The sequence below is a fragment of the Apis laboriosa genome, unplaced genomic scaffold, assembly GCF_014066325.1.
Source record: "Apis laboriosa isolate Shangri-la unplaced genomic scaffold, ASM1406632v1 scaffold11_cov152, whole genome shotgun sequence".
Taxonomy (NCBI): domain Eukaryota; kingdom Metazoa; phylum Arthropoda; class Insecta; order Hymenoptera; family Apidae; genus Apis; species Apis laboriosa.
Window position 1 is genome coordinate 2,249,045 of NW_025221020.1, and position 17,384 is coordinate 2,266,428.

Sequence of the window (17,384 nt, forward strand, 5' to 3'; positions counted from 1 at the left end):
AAAAAAAAAAAGAAAAGAAAAGAGCCAACAACGCTCTTAACCCCCTTTGATCTACGCTTGACAAATACGAATACACGCGGCGGGCGTGTAGAAGCGACAGAGACGAAGGGATGAAATTCTTATCGCGGAGAAACTCGACACGAGCGCGCCCACTGTGGCATCGAATCGATACGAATTGTCCGGTTGGTGGCAGGCCTCCAGAATCACCGGCACAACCATATCGAGGTCGGTAGCGAGATACTCGTGCCCGCGGCCCCTTGCTTGACGGACGACAACGTGAGACAGAAGCTGGACGCGGGCGCGATACTGGTTCACGGGAAGGAGGAACTCCCGTTGGGATACGAGGAGGCGGACAATAACAGGAAACGAAGGCCGTACAGCACGGGACAGATCAATCACGAGCGGGTGAACAACCTGGAGAACGACGAGGAGCATCGGCGGCTGAGCGACGACGAATTGGTGAGGGTGCGCCGCACGGAGGGGGGGCGCAGGCGTCTGCGTTCGGCCGGCTCCGACCAGGAGGAATACTACACGGGGCGGAACAAGAACAAAAACGACGACCAGTTGAGAGATAAAAACGCGAACGCGCGTATCACGCGCGGCAACCTGACCACGCACAGGCAGAGCGCCACCCTGCCCAGAAGGAGGCGAAGACGAGCATTGTCGGGCAGCTTCGCGGGCAACCCACTGCCGCCGCACCGCGTCACACCAGACGGAACAGCTATCTACTATTGGTGCGAGCTCCCGCGCCGCCCCGGCTCACAGGGTAAATTCTTCTTCCCCCCTGCCCAAAAAAAAAAAAAACACCTCTACACCACATATGTGTATATATATATACATAACCGATCACGCGTTGATACACGGTTGATCCGTGAACGACCGTTCTCTTTTGCAGCTTAAGCTTTAAGCTTTTTCGAGTAACAGAGATGGGCAAAATGGCTTAATCACGGATGAATTTCTCGTTAAAGTAAAGTAAAGGGGGAACGTATTCAGTTATTGGTTTCTGAACTTACTATCGGTCCGCGATGCGTTAAGAGTTGAAGTTATTTGGAAATGATTTTATGTAATAAATGTTACATTCGAAGGTTTTTTTTTTTTGAAGTAAAAATCGGTGAGAATAACTTTATTCGGAAAAATTTTAAATTGATTAATTTTTAGTGCTCAACTCTGCCTCGTGAAAAGAAATAAAAAAAAAACAGAGTTTTGTTTCCGGTAAGTGGATTCTGTTGCGTGACCAGAGAGTTTTGTTTCGAAGCATGGAGCAAGAGTTTGTTTTATTGATACGCTCTAGGATTACTTCTTTCGTTATGGCGAGAATTTAAATTGAAATTTTTATATGCACAGGGTAACGGTCGTTCATCGAGCAGCTCGTGTGCAACACCCAAAAATGTTGCAGTCATGTTGCCCATTGTATTCAATCCAATTCTTGCACATTCATACATTCCTGCTTAGGAAGGTGCCAACCATGCTCAGCCAATGACTGTGTTTATGAGGATGGTGAAATTACAATGGCAACGGGGGTGCGAGACTTCTAATCGGACAAATTCTAATCGTGACTTCGTGGAACCACGTCGTCGTGTTCCACAGTGCTGGTGGTGGTTTTCTGATCGACGGGAAAATTCGAAACAAAAAAAAAATAACGACGAGTTAACGCGAGTTTCACCACCGGTATAAACATGGTCATCCACGATTAGGGACAAGCATTCACTGACACGAATGATAAGAAACGGAATAGAAACGAAGTAGAATCTGTGTGATAGCAGAGAACGATCCACCTTTTCTTTCTGCTTCACAACGTTCGATTATTCGGAGAAAGGAACGAAAGAGGCGAGACAGGAAAAAAAAAAAAAAGATGGGAGAAAAGATCAAACGTTGTGTACGTAGAAAGAAGAAGAAAAACTAGTGCATCCCTGTTCGTGTTTATCTTATTTTCTGCGCACCTGTAGCTGATGTGCATCATTGTAAAAAAAAAAAAAAAAAAAAACACCTCGACATATTTTTTTCGTGTTACTTAACACCTTACTGTTCCTCGTTTCACCAACGATTACTTTACTTATTACGCCATTCCGCGTCACAAATTTGAACAGATTCTTTGATTCGAGCAAACCTCGGTCCGATTCTATCGCTTCCAAAGTGACCCGTTGCCCTCTGCAATTGCTTCCATCCGACTGATCGACACGAATCATTGCAGGATCATAACGATCGTTGTGACAGATTCGTTAGCGATAATCGATTGGTTCTCTCTGTGCCGGCAGAGTTGGACGACGGCGCTTACAACCCTCTGTGGACTATGCGAGGATTCACGCAGACGTTCCACTTCTGGAAAGAGACCAGACGAGCCCAATCCGTTCCCCTCAACGCGTTTCTCACGTATATCACTCTGCCCTGGTGGAGCATTGCCAAAGGTGAGTTAAACGAGAAACGCTATCCCTAAAAACACGGATAAATTCTTCGTGATTATTTTCACTCTTTCTTTCAGATATTCTCGACCATCGAGAAGGACCTATATTAACGTTCTAGCCAACACGAGGACGTCCCATTTTTATTTCTTTTATTTCGGATCTCTCTTTTCCATTTCGTTCACCACTTTGTACGCACTTGGATAGAACGCGCGTGGCCCAACAAAATCGAAGTGTATAGAATAAGAAATAAACGAGATACGAGATTTATAATTCCGTTCACTTTATTTTTCCCGCAGTGACCAAATCTACGAATCGGGAAGAAGAAAACGAAGAGAACGAATTAAGAATAGAACGGAAGGAAAGAAGAAATCACGATTCGTGGATTCACGATGCGGCGATAACACGTTCGATAAAAAAAGAATTTTCTCCTCCAGTTTATCGGTTTATGCAAAAGTTCCACCTTCAACTGACGTTATTCGCGAACACGTTCAAGTAATCACCGAAATTGGTCCACGTGTGGTCCCAGTAATCTGGATTTGCTCTCTTGTCCCAAGGGAGGTTACCAGGTAATATCGCAGTCGCGTTTAACACGCGTAGCCTCTCCTTCAGATCGGACACAACGGATGGATACCTGAAATAAAAATAATATTCCTTCTTCCAATCTTTCCCTCATCCATCGAGCGTACCATCTCTGTATATACCTACTTCTCTATAAGATTGTTGTCCTCGCAGGGATCCTGGCGGACGTTGAACAAGCAAGGGGCCTCCAACGGTTTGCACAACGGCAGATTATCATTCCTCGGGGGACACTTGATCATGGCGTCCTCTCGAAGCCTGCGAATATTATCCGCGGACAGTGACAAGCCCACGCTGGCCACCGCTCGGCCAGCTACGCTCCCGATCACGCCTCCGACGTCGTACACCCACTCTCTCCCGGATGGACCGTACCAACCGTCCCATTGACCGTTGTAGGTAGTCCCTTAGGGGGGAAAGAGAATCAAACGAGTTTCGATTCAAATTCGAATCTTTCGATCCATCGTCGTATCACCTCACAGGATACACGATTACTTTTTACCCTGAACGAATTTCCAATCGCCGTACGTGATCCCGGACAGTCCGAAAATGTCGTCGATATTGTGGAGGACCATTTTCCTAGGTGATTCCGTGTCCTCGCTCAACGCGTGCCACATATCCACGCCGTCTATGCTCAAATTCGATGGATCTCCACCGGCAGCTGTTAAGAGGGTCGGCAACCAGTCGCTGATGTGAATCAATTGCCTGCCGACTCTTCCAGGCTTTATTAGTTTCGGCGACCAAAGAAGACCGGCTCCTCTGACGCCACCTAATCCACGGACAAATTGGATAACCGATCATTTTTTTTTTCTTCTCTTCTCTTCTCTTTTCTCGCCCGTTATTCATCATTCTTCTTTACGACACTGAGTTACATTCAATTAGGTACTTTTTTTGTTTTTTAGAGATACCTTCCCAGAGAGTGTTTTTTGTGCCCCTCAGGGGCCAATTCGAGGCGGCGTTTAGGTTAAAACCGGCCGGTGGGCCCCCATTATCCGTGGAGAACACGATCACGCTGTTCTCCAGCATCTTTTTCTTCCGCAAAGCTTCCACCACGAGGCCGACCGACTCGTCTAGCTTGCTCAGCATGCCTGAAAAGAAAGAAACGATATTATACCGTACCATTTTTCTTAAGTTATTTATATTATTTATTTTCTTAAGACGGAAGAAACATTCGTTTCTTGAGCTTATTACGCACAAGAGGAAAGAGGAAGCTTATCTCACTTTGCACAGTACGATTGAAGCAAGATGGAAAATTCGAGTTCGAAAAATTCTTTTTCTCTTACAAAATAATTTAAATCGTGGACAGAGAAATTTTCGAGAAATAAGCGTAACTCTAGTTACCGGCAAAGCGTCTACGGTTGTAGTTGAAGATATTGGTGAACTTGGCGACGTCTTGGTCGTGCGCAGGCAGAGGGTTGTAAGGATTTCCTGAGTGGACTGCGGCGTGGGCCAAGTAGAGGAACATCGGCCGACTGGTGTTGTGATTGTCGATCAGTTTCACAGCCTCCTTGGTGAAGATATCCGTGGAATATTGGCCGTGGAGGTCCCAAGCTGGCTCCAATCCTCTCCTCATGTCCAATCCCCAATACGGCTGCGTTTAAGTCGAAAGGAATTTTTGTCGCGTACGGATGAACATTGTGTCGCGATCACGATTTAATTTCTTACTTCTTCCACGGCACTGTGGTCGAAATAATCTTGGTGGCCGCTCCAGAAACCTATGTGCGAGTCGAATCCCCTGTACATGGGCGTGTATTCCTTCGTGTAGAATCCCAAGTGCCATTTACCTACTATGTGCGTGCTGTAACCGAGATCTCGAAGGTATTCCGGCAACAGTTTCTCCTGGAGAGGCAATCCTCTCGGCTCGGCGCATTTCAGAACCTAATTCCGCGAGGCGTTTAATTATTCTCGTTTCATGAATTATATACATCTATCGTGTGGAAATTTAATTTTTGTAATACGATTGAACTTTTGCAACGACGTAGAGTAGAAAGCGAGCAAAGGTCAGAACAAGCAACGATAGGTGTATATATATATATAATATAATTGAAACATACAGGTTTTGCATTCGTGTTCCCTTTTTTTTCAAATCAAATTCACTTTATACGTTCCTCGAGAGAGGAACCATTACCATTTACCATTTTTGATTGCTATATTTTCCAACGAACGAACTCGATCGAAGAAGTTTCTTTAAAAATTAAATTCTAAAAAAGTATCTTGATATCCATAAAATAAAATTTTTTAATATCAATAAATTTACATTGGATATTATTTTTATTGAAAATAGTTGAGCAAAAAAAAAAAGAAAAAAAATTCTCAAGAGTGGATTTGGTTTGGAAAAATTCATATTATAAAGCACAAAAAAGATAATCATCAATTTCTAATCGATCTGATTAATCGATTTCTAATCTAATCGATCCGCAAAGGAAAAATTGGGGCAAACGCGGTGACACGATGTTACGATTCCCCCCCCTCCCTTCTTACAAAAGACAAACAACGACATTCGTCCGAGAGCAACGAACCACGGCCGAATTAATATTTGCGCTTGTTGAGGCCGCCTTAAACCGACGTCATTTTATTTACAAGTCGATTGCTTAAATACTTAATGACGGTGTACCGCGTGCTGCATCCCGGTATGAATAGGATGTTTGCCGGTCATCAAAGCGCTCCTGGACGGGGTACAGATCGGGGTGACGTAGTATCGGTCCAGCAACAGGCCCGAGTACGCCAGAGCATCGATGTTCGGCGTCGGAATTTGGCCCGATCCGTGAAACCCGACGTCGTTCCATCCCTATTCCAACACACTCGGATTCCATTACATTAAGTTAATCGAGAACTACTGTGCTTATCGCAAAAAAAAAAAAAAATAAAAATAAAAAATAAATTGCATCTACCATTTGTTTGCACGTTTTAACAAATTAATAAAAATGCTTCGTTAAACGAAGATAAGGTATTGAAAGCTTCGTAAACAAGAAAGATAAGAAAGCTTCGTAAACAAGATTTAAAAAAAATAACAGGTGCATATCAACGACGATGATTTATGAACGTCGAATGAAAAGTTTTCTTTATCGTTCGAATTTCCTGGTAAAATGTTCATGACCACCAATGTGCGCGACAATAATAAAAATGTGTCGTAAAATAAGAAATTTATGCCACTTATGCTGCTTATATACACATTGGCACATTGTTAAACTCGACTTGTTACTCGAGTAAAAAAAATGGGAAAACTTGTGACTTATCCAATTTTTTCCTTTTCCTCTTTTCCGAGAATACCAACGATATAATAATTTTTACTTAATTCCTTATCGTGAGCGACGCAACACCAAGAGCAAGAAAAAGAAGAAAAAGAAGCTCACCAAATCGTCGGCAAGGATAAACACGATATGGGGCCGCGCGGAAGCAGCGGCCGCATGACCGAACACGAGCACTGTCAGACAGAGGCATGACGTTATTCCTCGAATCCGTATCATCTTGGAGATCGCGTCCACTCGTCTTTCCCGGGATCGCAAACCGGTTTACTTCTTTAACGAATATTATTAGTGTTATTTACGTAACGATTTATCAATATTTTCCACTCGTTCGCCGCGAATTCGATCGAGATTCCGATAAATATACGTGTATCGCACCAACGAGTTACGATATATCGGGAGATATCGAGGAACATAGGTGAAAAATACGACGATGAAGTAATAATTGTACGGATGTGTTAACGATAACGATAACGAAAGAATAATTTTATCTCGGTAAAGATGAAACGAAGAGGCGAGCACTCGGGCCGACGACCGGTGTTAAACTGTTCAACAGCTCTGTTCATCCTCTTGCACGAGGCGATAGCGAGAGCCCGCCTCCCACTTCGAACACACTTGGTGTTCTTCGTCGTTGCGTTGGACGTTCGAGGTTGGACGAGGATTTCGAGGATCTCAGGGGTCGTTGACACGCTCGCGTTGGAATCGAAGATGATGCGCGGAGAACGGAAACGTTTGCTCCTCCGACCGTCGAAAGGACGGTTGGCTTAGATCGATTTATTAACTAACTAAACGCGAAAAGTAAGAAAGGAAATGATTTAAATCAACTGTGTTGAAAATATAACGAAATATTAATTCGGAAAGCGAAAATGGTCGAAAATTGAAAATTGCGGCCATTATCTGATCGATGGAGCGAAATATAATAACGGATGAGCAAAGATGACAAAGTAAAATGATGATAATGATGAAAGGAAGATTCGGAAGCGAGGTGGTGGTTATTATCTGATCGTGAAAGTGGAACGAGAATATTAAGAGAAAATGGCCGAAAATTCGAGGGTGGTTATTATTATTCGATCGTGAAAATGGAGGCAGCACGATTATTAAGATGGTTATCGAGCATCAGCCACGGGTGATATAATTGCTACGAAAATGGAAGGCGTCAAACAGAAAGGGAAAGCGGAATCAAAGTGGAGAATTAATTGCAGTTCGTGTTTGGATCGTGACGAAAGACAGACTCCTGCGCGAGACTTGTTACAAATAAATACGATCGTTGCTATAATAAGAATCTGTTGCGTTTATTCGTGGATTGCTCGTTATCGTCCAATGGAAATTAAATAAAGCTATTGAATGATTAAAGCGTAAAGCTTCATCGACTAGAATTGAGTCTGATTATTGTCACTTGACCTGAACCCGCAAGGGGCAACGGCGATGTCACTCGCTTCCGCCATAATTTCGCGATAATTTCAAAAAATAAAATAGAAACGTGTTGTCGCGGAGATTGTGCGTATTAATCGTTTCTCGCGACAACAATGCCAACCAGGCCACCTTGGAACACTTTCTTATCAATTTCTACGCTGATTGCTAATGCCACTGTAGAAAACAGAATTACTTACGACGATTTGATGGACAAAACGGTGCTCAAACTCTTAATTTCTAATTGCGAGAATAATTTTCCAATGTTCTTCCAGCAAATAATACAATTTTAAAATTTGTTTATATCTAATTTCTTAGATGAGCATCGTTCGAACCTGTACGATGGTCCAATCAAACGACGCTCTTCTGTTAGCCGGAGAATACGAGGATTTCTTTCAACGATCGTTACTCGACGATATACCAGTTGCCTTGATCTCAGAAGCGAAATCGACAGCGTTCGAGCTGTTCACCCTGAGCAAATACTCGTTCAAGATCTACACGCAGTTCTCGTTCCTGTATCTAATTTGGAAATTGAACCAATTCGTCATCGTCGCGTCCTCGCAACCGTTGCTTCGGCTCCTTTTGCAAAAGACGAAGGACTCTGGCTGGGCTAACTTCACCGGTTTCCACATTCTGATAGATAGAAGAACCGTGGAACACGGTTGCGTGAACGCTTATAACTTTCTATGGGCTGCCTGGGAATACGACAGGCTTTCCACCATATTTCTTTGTATCGATCCTGTCGAAGGACTTGTCCTTTACACCTATAATCCTTATTCGAGCGTGGCACCCAGAGCTTGGAAGGACGTTGGACATTTTAAGGGACGCAGTGGACATCCTTGGATACTATTGAAGCAAAGATACAGAGATGGCAAGTTTCTTCGCAAACTTTTTTCTTTTTTTTTTTTTTCGATTATCTTATAAAATCGATAAAACCGATGTTCCGATGATTTTGAGCTTGATATATGATATTAAAGACACTCTTTTTGATGATTTCTAAGATATCGTTATTCCTTAAGAAATTTTATTAGTTTGTTTAAAACTCTACGCATAAAGCATAATGTCTAATTCATTTTTTAATTAAATCGAATAAATGGAATAATTTTACGTGCCTATGCATTGAAATTTTAAATAATAACTTTCGATACTTAAAATAACTGCTATATTTTGTAAATTTCTTTTGTTAATAATTTCTTTTGTTAATAATGTTGACGAGCGACGTCTAAAATCTCTTGGAGATCATTCAGAAGAGTGATCTTCGTAACATATTTCGAAGCTGTCCCTCTTAAACGTTTTACCAAAAAAATCCAATCAAAATTAATTCAACGATATAAAAGATTCGAGGCTATGCGAGAACTTGATGTTCGACAAGACGAGGGATTTAAACGGCTACGAGATCAGATTGAACGCTATATCCTTCGAGCCTCATCTTCAAATAGATCAAAGTAAGCCAGGTTTGCAAAAGTTCACCGGCGACAATAGTGAAATCGTGAAACTGGTGTTGGTGAAGTTAAACGCGAGTCTGAACGTACGAGTACACACTGGCAGTGTGTACGATCTTGGCGGAGTTGGCAAGCATGGAAGTATGGTGGGAATGATGGCCGACGTGGCTAACGGCGAAGTGGATATGGGAATGAACGCGAGAAGTCTGAACAACATGTGGAAGGTCGAGTACGTGTCTCGAGTTTAAACACGAAACGAATGTGCGGACATGGAAACAATGGAATATTATTTTTATCGTAGGCATACGTATCCTCACGGAGACGATGGTCTCTGCGTGATCACTCAGAGAGCAGGAGAAATAGCAGAGTTCGTCAAACTCTGGTCCTTCACGGCGCCGATTATACACATAGGCAATTTTGCCATGTTCACGATCGCTCTTGTGATTCTCGCGAAATATCAGGGATTTTGTCCGGCGTTTATGAACATCATACGCATGATGACCTTCGTTTCCATACGCAAACTGCCGAGAACCAGTTCCTGCAGAATTTTCTTCTGCAGCGTGTTCGTTTTGTATTTGATAGTGAACGCGTTGGTGCAGAGTCATTGGGCTTCGTTGCTCACTATTCCCGTTCCTCTGCCGAATATTAGAACCGCGAAGGATCTCAAGGTACTTTAAATTCTTTTTTACTATCATATACTCATTTCCTAATAATGTGATGAAAATTTAAATTTAAAACGAATTTTGATTTGTTTTTTTCAAAAGTGTTCGGCAAACGAATGATATATATATTAGAATCTCTTCTTCGTTAAATACGTGATAATTAAAATCGAATTTTGAATTATGAAAAGTAATCGAGATATTTCAGATGTATGTTGTGAGACATTTGATATATTTCTGAATTCTTTACAATTCAAAAAAAAAAATGTTGAAAAATGCTCATTACCGCAAAGAAGTGATAGCATTCATAAAAGCAAAAAATATTATTAGAATTAAGAAATATAGAATCGAAATTTTTAATAGCAAAAATTTTTTACATAATTGATACATGTATCAAGAGAATATAATAGGATAGAAAGTGATATGCAAGATTTTGCCAGGAATTCTAAATCTAAAAATTTTTGATCGAAATTTCGATTTTGTATTGTAGAAGAAGAATAATTGGACAGAAATAATATATAAAATTTTCTGAAATTTGATGTATTTCTTTAATATATATGTATAGAAACGTAAAAGTATATTTTATAAATTATATACCATATAATATATATGAAATATAAGAATACAAAATTATATACAATTACATACAAAAAAATTAATATATTGATATGTTAAACAAAGAAGAAATTTAAGTTAAAACAAATGAATACCGAAACCGTCTTCTATATGCATAAATTTACGGCAAGTATAGATAAAAAGAATAAATAATGGGACAAAGATAGAGATAGCATAAAAATATGGAAATCAATGTCATCTTCAGAGTGCCGCAAATGAAACACGTAAAAAAAGGAAAGCAAATAATAAAAAGAGGATAGAAATAAAGATAAGAAATGACTATCAACGCCATCTCAAATATTTTTCAGAAAAATAAGCAGATATTTCTTGTACTCAAAAGATGGTGCTATCGATCAAGTCTTATTTTATCTCTATCTTTCTTCTGCTATTTTCTATCCTTTACTTATTTAGTTTCATTTGCGACACTCTGGAGATGGCGCTCATTTTCATATTTTTATCCTATCTCTATCCTCCTTCCACTAATTGCTATCTTTGTCTATACTACTTGAGTAAAATTTATTCAATTTCGATATTTGTTTAACTTTGTTTTCTTCTTTATCTAACTTATTAAAAATTAAAAATCTTTCCACGATTAATTCGATTCTTTAAAGAATTATGATCTCTAATATACATATATACATATTTTATTTCCTTACCTATTCATTTATAAAAATAACTGAATTTCGTCATTGACAGAATTCTGGCTACCAGATCTATGGTTCCATGTTTCACGAGCTAGAGCTTCAAGATCCCATACTACGATCACGTTTTCACGAGGATACCTATTATGCCTGCAAGCAGCACGTGCTTCGATCGCCATACGCTGCATGTTTGGGCGATTGTCAACATCAGTATGTGAGAATTCAGAACGATTATCTGTATCGATCCAAAAAGATACAACAAAATCTGCAAATCTACGTAACTAGAGAGAATTGGCCATTGCTTCCTTCCGTAACAGATATGATTCATAGAACAGTGGAGAGTGGGATAAGCTCAATGTGGAAAAAATTTAACAAAAGAAATATGGTTCGGGCGTGGAAGAAAAGACAAATGAACCATAAGAGAAGCTTTAGGACCTTGGAGATCAAACACATAGCGTTTACTTTCTACGCACTTGCGATTGGAAATTTTTTTGCAATTGTGATTTTTATTTCAGAGATTATCGTTGGAAGGAAACGTGTTCGAAATCGAGTCGATGAGTTGAAAAATTTAACTAAATTATAAATGTAAATTTGAAAATATCGATTGTAATAATTTTACGAGTGTGTTTTATCGATTGATTCTGCGAAACATTCTCTGTAACGAAGACAGTCTTTGGGGATTTGGAAAGTGTTCTCAGGAATACTAGTTTTACATATATGTATGTTATATTATAAAATGTTGCGACATGAGGTATTTTCGTTTCTAATAACGATAGAGTCGAAGCAATGAGATATATTACGAAATATATATTTTTAATCTTGATAGTACAATGGCAAATATTAATAGTATTCGCGAAACTTCGAATAAGTTTGGACCAGTTTGAAGTTTTAACGAAGGAATTGGTAAACTTGTTTTAACGAATCTTTTTTTATTTATTTTTTTTTTTTTTTTAAATGAAAGCATTACAATGATCAAGATATTTTCTTTTGTAGAGTTTGGTGTTGAATGCTTGTAAAAAGATAGAAGTAAACAACATTGGTGTTCTAACTAATTTAAGGACATTTATTCAACCATCTCTAAAAGCGGTTCCTTTAATTAATATCAACGATGTTGATTATCTCTCACGAGTTGAAAGAGATCAAAATCTGCACACATTCGTCCTAATTCCATCGACTCTTGAACATTTAGAAAGTACAATAACGAAATTAGAACGCACAACCTGGTGGAATCCATCTGCACTCTACATTATTCTAGACGACAACGTTGCACGAAATGGTTGCAAAAACGCTCGTCCTTTCTTAAAAACCGCTTGGAAGAAAGACCTACTATCCTCCATATTTTTCTGTATCACAGACCACAACACCGAATTCAGAATGTACACGTTCAATCCGTTTACCTCGCAAGCACCAAAATCCTGGCGGAAAATGAGAAAAGGGAAACACGAGACAAACAATCGTGATCATCCCTGGACTCTGTTTACCCGTACATTTCATCCTGGTAAAAGAGCAATTGAACACACTCACCACTGGATCGAAAACTAGTATAGCCTTGCGTTTCTAGGTCGGACAACCTGCGGCAATTTGGACTTCGCGAAAACAGCCACACTGGGAGGATACACAGTGAAGGGAATAGGTCTGCACAACCCTCCCAGCTTGACGATCGATCTTTCGAAAGGAAGTACAGGCAAGTTGGGTGGTTTCAACGGCATAATAACCGAAATACTGTTGTCCAAGTTGAACGGAAGCATGATGGTAACCGGGATCACGAACGACACTCATTCCTACAAGTTCCTGCACTTGGTGGCAAATGGAAAGTACGACGTGTTCCTGAATACTCAGTACGTCTTCAATAAGCCGAATATGACCACCACTTATCCCCACGTGAATTCAGGAATCAGTATTCTAACTAGGTATCCGGATAACGAGGCAGTATACGTGAAGGTGTTGAAGTTTATGAATCCTGTGTTCATTTTGTGTTGCGCGGTGGTTTGTGTGATCACTGTGCTCATTCTGGAGATATTCGTAGATCGAGGAATGATAAACGCGAGCTTAGAAATGATTCGAATAGCGTTAAACAATTCTATGTTACATTTCCCTAGACAAGGTGCATGGAGAGTCTATTTGACCACCGTGTTCCTTTTATTCATGCTGACCTCTTCGATCTTCCAGAGTAATCTGTCTTCTTTGCTCACCTCACCGGTTCCTAGACTAACGATAGACTCGGACGAAGAATTGAAGAGGGCTGGTTTCGAGATCTACGCGTATCACGGATACAGAAATGCCGTGTTCGACGACGTGCTGTTCAATCGAGTGAAGATGGTGGATCATTGGGATTGTAGCGAGTACGTGAGGAAAGATAAGAACGTGGCCTGCGCGGCGGACAGAACCACGTTGCTGAAAATCGCTTTCGAAAAGAAGCTTCATCTTTCGAAGCATAGGATAAATACTTTGTTCTCGGCATACGTGGTACGCCCTAATTGGCCGTTGAAAGATAGATTCACCTCGATGTTGTTGCACCTGTCGGAGACCGGATTGATCGATCATTGGTGGGAAAAGGTGATGGCCAAATACGTGCACAAATGGTTGAAGAGGACTGCCGAGGATGAGAAGAGAAATTTCAACGTGATGACGTTGAACGATCTTCACTTTGCGTTCTACATCCTCGCGTTTGGGCTTTTCGCGTCCACATTGAGCTTTCTGATAGAGGTATCGACGTATCGGCGCCTAAGAATAACGCTTGAGAGGAGAAAGAAGAACGACTTTCCTATTTTTCCGTTCACTCTCTGAGATATTTTCTTTTTAATTTAACGGTACAGAATTTATTTCTTCATTTATTTCTTTTACGTATAGTTCGTTCAAGATTCGAAAAAAGCAATTGTAAATGATATAATATAATTCGTAATATATATAATGGAACTAGCGGGAGGAGATTGAACAATAAATGTTAATTGGTCAATATTGTATTTATTCCTTCACTTTATTTTAAACAATTTGTTCATTCGAAGGATCTCGTAAATCCCCATAAAATGAATATGTTATAGTAAATACGTTCCTTTTTACAATTTATACCATGTACACAATAATAGCAATAATAGCAATAATAATAATAATAATAATAATAATAATAATAATAATAATAATAATAATAATAATAAAATTAATAATAATGATAATAAGAATATAATGATAATGAAGGTGGTGATGATAACTAATAATTAATAATTAATAATTAATAATAATAATAATTGGGATAATTATCATTATTATTATAATAAGATTAATAATGCAAGCTTTAAGGCGCAAAACAAACAAAACATAGAGTATAAGACATAGTGAAACCGTCTCCACTTTTAGACAACGGTTATTTAACTATCTTTTTATGTACGCAATTTACAAACCGTTTGTCAGCTGCGCATTAAATCTCTTTCTTCCTCTATCTTTCTCTCTCTCTCTCTCTCTCTCTCTCTCTCTCTCTCTCTCTCCCCCCCCCTTTCTTCACTCCTATCCATTTTGTCTCAATTTTATATATATATATATATATATGTATATATATATTTCTCTCTTTCTTTCTCTCTTTACATTACTTCCTATCCCCTCCTTCGTCCTCCTGTTTATTGTTCATCGTGTTTGTGATATTTATTCCTTTTTTTTTTTCATTATTTTTTTTGTTTAGCAAAACAATTTCACTCTCTCCCTCTCTCTCAATCCATTTAAGCTGAGATTACTATAAAATAGATAAAAAAGCCCTGCTCGCAAAATATCTTGCAAATATATATAGATATATATATGTATATATATATGTATATATGTATATATTGTCACGGTCTTTTTCCCCGTCCTGTCTCGTCTCGTCTCGTCTCGTTTCTTTTCATTTTTCCATCCCTCCTCATCCCTTGGCCCGCCAATGCGTTTCAAAATCGGTCTCGATGAGAATCCGTCCGTCGCCGTATCCGACGACGTATCGTACAATCGTCCATCGTCGCGATTCCTCGCGTTTCCGTTTCAAGAGGATCCAACAAAGCGGAAAGAAAGAGAAGATCTCTCTTGCTCTCGAGTCTGTGCGATCGACCAGATTTTTCACACCCCTCGTCCCGCGCGATTCGATCGGGCTCCGCAAACGCGAGAGCTTGCACGAATATTCTAATATTTGTTCGTTCCGATCGTTTTTTCTTCTCCCTCCCCTCCCCCCTCTCTCTCCCCTCTCTCATTCTTTCTATGTTTTATTCTTTGTTTCCACCGATAGAAGTGATAGAGAGATTCGATGTATACGACGACAGGATCATCGGTCGAAGGGAGAGGGTTGTAATCCGATTGGTAATCCGTCGATCGCGTAATTGTGCGTGGCAGCTTCTCACCGTGGTCTCCTCCGATTTCTTTTATCCCAAACTCGGTTTGTTTCCTATCAAAATAAAGATTAAATAAGGATTGAATTATTCGTCTTCGACGTGTAAGATATTTTCATTGCTCGTATCTCGTCGATGTATTTTAACCGTTCTTTTCCGTTTCTGGTAGAGGGGTGGTCGGATCGATCGATCTTTCTCTCTCTCTTTCCGCGTGCAACGCGAATCCCAGCGCCTCTCAATCTTCCGCGTCAATAAATACAATAATTAATCGATCAATCAATGATTAATAATTAAAATAAATAAAAAGCAAGTAAGTAATTATCTTTCTTTAAGCGAGTTTGGTCTCTCCTTGGTGCAGTTGCCCTTCTATCTCTCTTTATTGCTTCGTTCTGTCACTTCTTCTCTCTGTCCCTTTCTCGCACGCAACTCACTCGTTCGTCCATATAGATACATACAATACACATATACACACACATACGTGTTCCTTTTACTCACTTCTTCTCTCTTCCTCTATCTCTCTTTCTCTCCTCGTCGCATTCACGCGCACATTCGCCACTACCCCCTTTCGAATCCCGCGAAATCTTTCTCTCGAATGCTCTCTTCTGTTTGCTCGTTTCGTTTGCTTGTCTGTCTGGCCGTCTCTTCGAGATGAATCTCTGTTCGAAGCGTGGCTTCGATCGACGCGCGATTTCAACTCGCACGCCATCCGAACGGGACTCTCACGAGTGAAGGGTAGGCGTTCTACTTCGGGAACGAGACAGACTAGAGAGAGTACCGCTCTGCTAGAGCGTCGTTCGAAAGTAGATACGAACATACGTAGCAGCTTAGCACAGGTCTTTTCCTTTTCCTTTCCGGGACTATTGAGATGACATTTGNAAAAAAAAAAAAAAAAAAAAAAAAAAAAAAAAAAAAAAAACTACCCTTCGAATCGTGAACAGAGTCCAAAACGTGCGCGCGCGCGCCGATCGAGACTCGCGACTATGTTTAACTAATTAATAAATTGCTTGTGCATTGCGCTCGTTGCTACTTTTAGTAGTGAATCACGGCTCCTCGTCACCGTGAACGCGCGAACTCTCCCGCCTTCTCCTTCCCCTTCTACCCCCCTCCCCTGTGTCCTGTTCGTATCGTATTACAAATAAGTATAGGTGTGCAGGGCTGAAGAGCTCGGCTCGAGCTTTGCCTCGTCCTCGCCGAGTTTCTTTCGACGAGGATGAACGATTCTTTGTAAACAATAGGATCGGGGATCGACTCGAATTTTCGAAAGAGATCTGGCCGGAGAGTTCTTTCTTCGTCGAAGTACGGAGCGACGCGTTTACGAATTAGGTACTAGATACGCGATACACGACCGTATACGAGAGTATAGTAAAATATATAATGTGATCGTATTAATACTATTAATACAATAATATATAATTATGATTGCATGTGTGTCTATGCTTACATATATATATATATGTTGGTAAGTGGATGTCCTCCTGTACGTGTGTACGTGTTCGTGTACATGGTTTCTTTTTGTATGTATACATGTATATGAATATATTACAGTTTTTTTTTTTACGGCGTAGCGGGTAAAGAAGACAGAAAAATCAAACAGTTGAATGAGAAATGAACTTTTTCGAGATTATTATATGTGTATATCATACATATGTATATATATACGCTCGACGTATCTTCTTTCAATAATCGAAAATCGTTTCTGCTGCTGTATTAGGTACAATATACAATTGTCATTGCGACATGCATTGTTTAACCGTTCCTTCCTTCTCTTCGTTTTTTTTCTCTTTTCCAAATTCTCTCTCTTCCTTTCTCTCTTTCTCACTCTTTCTCTTACACGGACACTCAGTCACACACATATAATACGCGTTCCTTTTTCTCCTTCACTTGTTTCCTTATCTCGAACTCTCGCCCCACATTCATTCCTATAAATATTCCTTGATATTATCAACGATCATAGTACCAATAAATCAATAATAATATTAATAATAAAGATATTAATAATAATGACAATATATAATAATATATAATATAATATATATAATATATATATATATATA

General features: G+C 39.9%; 4 protein-coding genes across 4 annotated transcripts in view; 3 read left to right on the forward strand and 1 right to left on the reverse strand.

The window, feature by feature from the left end:
- The window catches only part of LOC122718563, a 7,252-nt gene extending 4,580 nt beyond the window's left edge, over positions 1-2,672 (forward strand). Inside the window, exons 7-9 of the mRNA XM_043943694.1 lie at positions 194-766; positions 2,256-2,405; positions 2,480-2,672. Coding sequence (XP_043799629.1) covers positions 194-766; positions 2,256-2,405; positions 2,480-2,520 — 764 coding nt within the window. The 3' untranslated portion in view covers positions 2,521-2,672. The remainder of the gene's footprint in view (positions 1-193; positions 767-2,255; positions 2,406-2,479) is intronic.
- On the reverse strand, positions 2,666-6,749 carry LOC122718585 (arylsulfatase B). Its single transcript, XM_043943727.1, has 8 exons — positions 6,329-6,749; positions 5,590-5,763; positions 4,641-4,853; positions 4,317-4,566; positions 3,884-4,063; positions 3,478-3,744; positions 3,108-3,381; positions 2,666-3,033 (listed from the first exon to the last, which is right to left on the reverse strand). Exons 1-8 carry the CDS (start codon positions 6,440-6,442, stop codon positions 2,865-2,867), a joined length of 1,641 nt encoding a protein of 546 aa, XP_043799662.1. The 5' UTR covers positions 6,443-6,749; the 3' UTR covers positions 2,666-2,864.
- A 183-nt stretch (positions 6,750-6,932) lies between these two features.
- LOC122718569 lies at positions 6,933-11,584 on the forward strand. The gene is made up of 5 exons (XM_043943708.1): positions 6,933-7,851; positions 7,949-8,501; positions 8,968-9,301; positions 9,374-9,740; positions 11,043-11,584. The coding sequence occupies exons 1-5, from the start codon at positions 7,747-7,749 to the stop codon at positions 11,568-11,570; spliced, it is 1,887 nt and encodes a 628-aa protein (XP_043799643.1). The 5' UTR covers positions 6,933-7,746; the 3' UTR covers positions 11,571-11,584.
- Positions 11,585-11,752: 168 nt separating this feature from the next.
- On the forward strand, positions 11,753-14,124 carry LOC122718577. Its single transcript, XM_043943715.1, has 3 exons — positions 11,753-11,890; positions 11,981-12,485; positions 12,549-14,124. The coding sequence occupies exons 1-3, from the start codon at positions 11,774-11,776 to the stop codon at positions 13,772-13,774; spliced, it is 1,848 nt and encodes a 615-aa protein (XP_043799650.1). The 5' UTR covers positions 11,753-11,773; the 3' UTR covers positions 13,775-14,124.
- Positions 14,125-17,384: the final 3,260 nt, after the last annotated feature.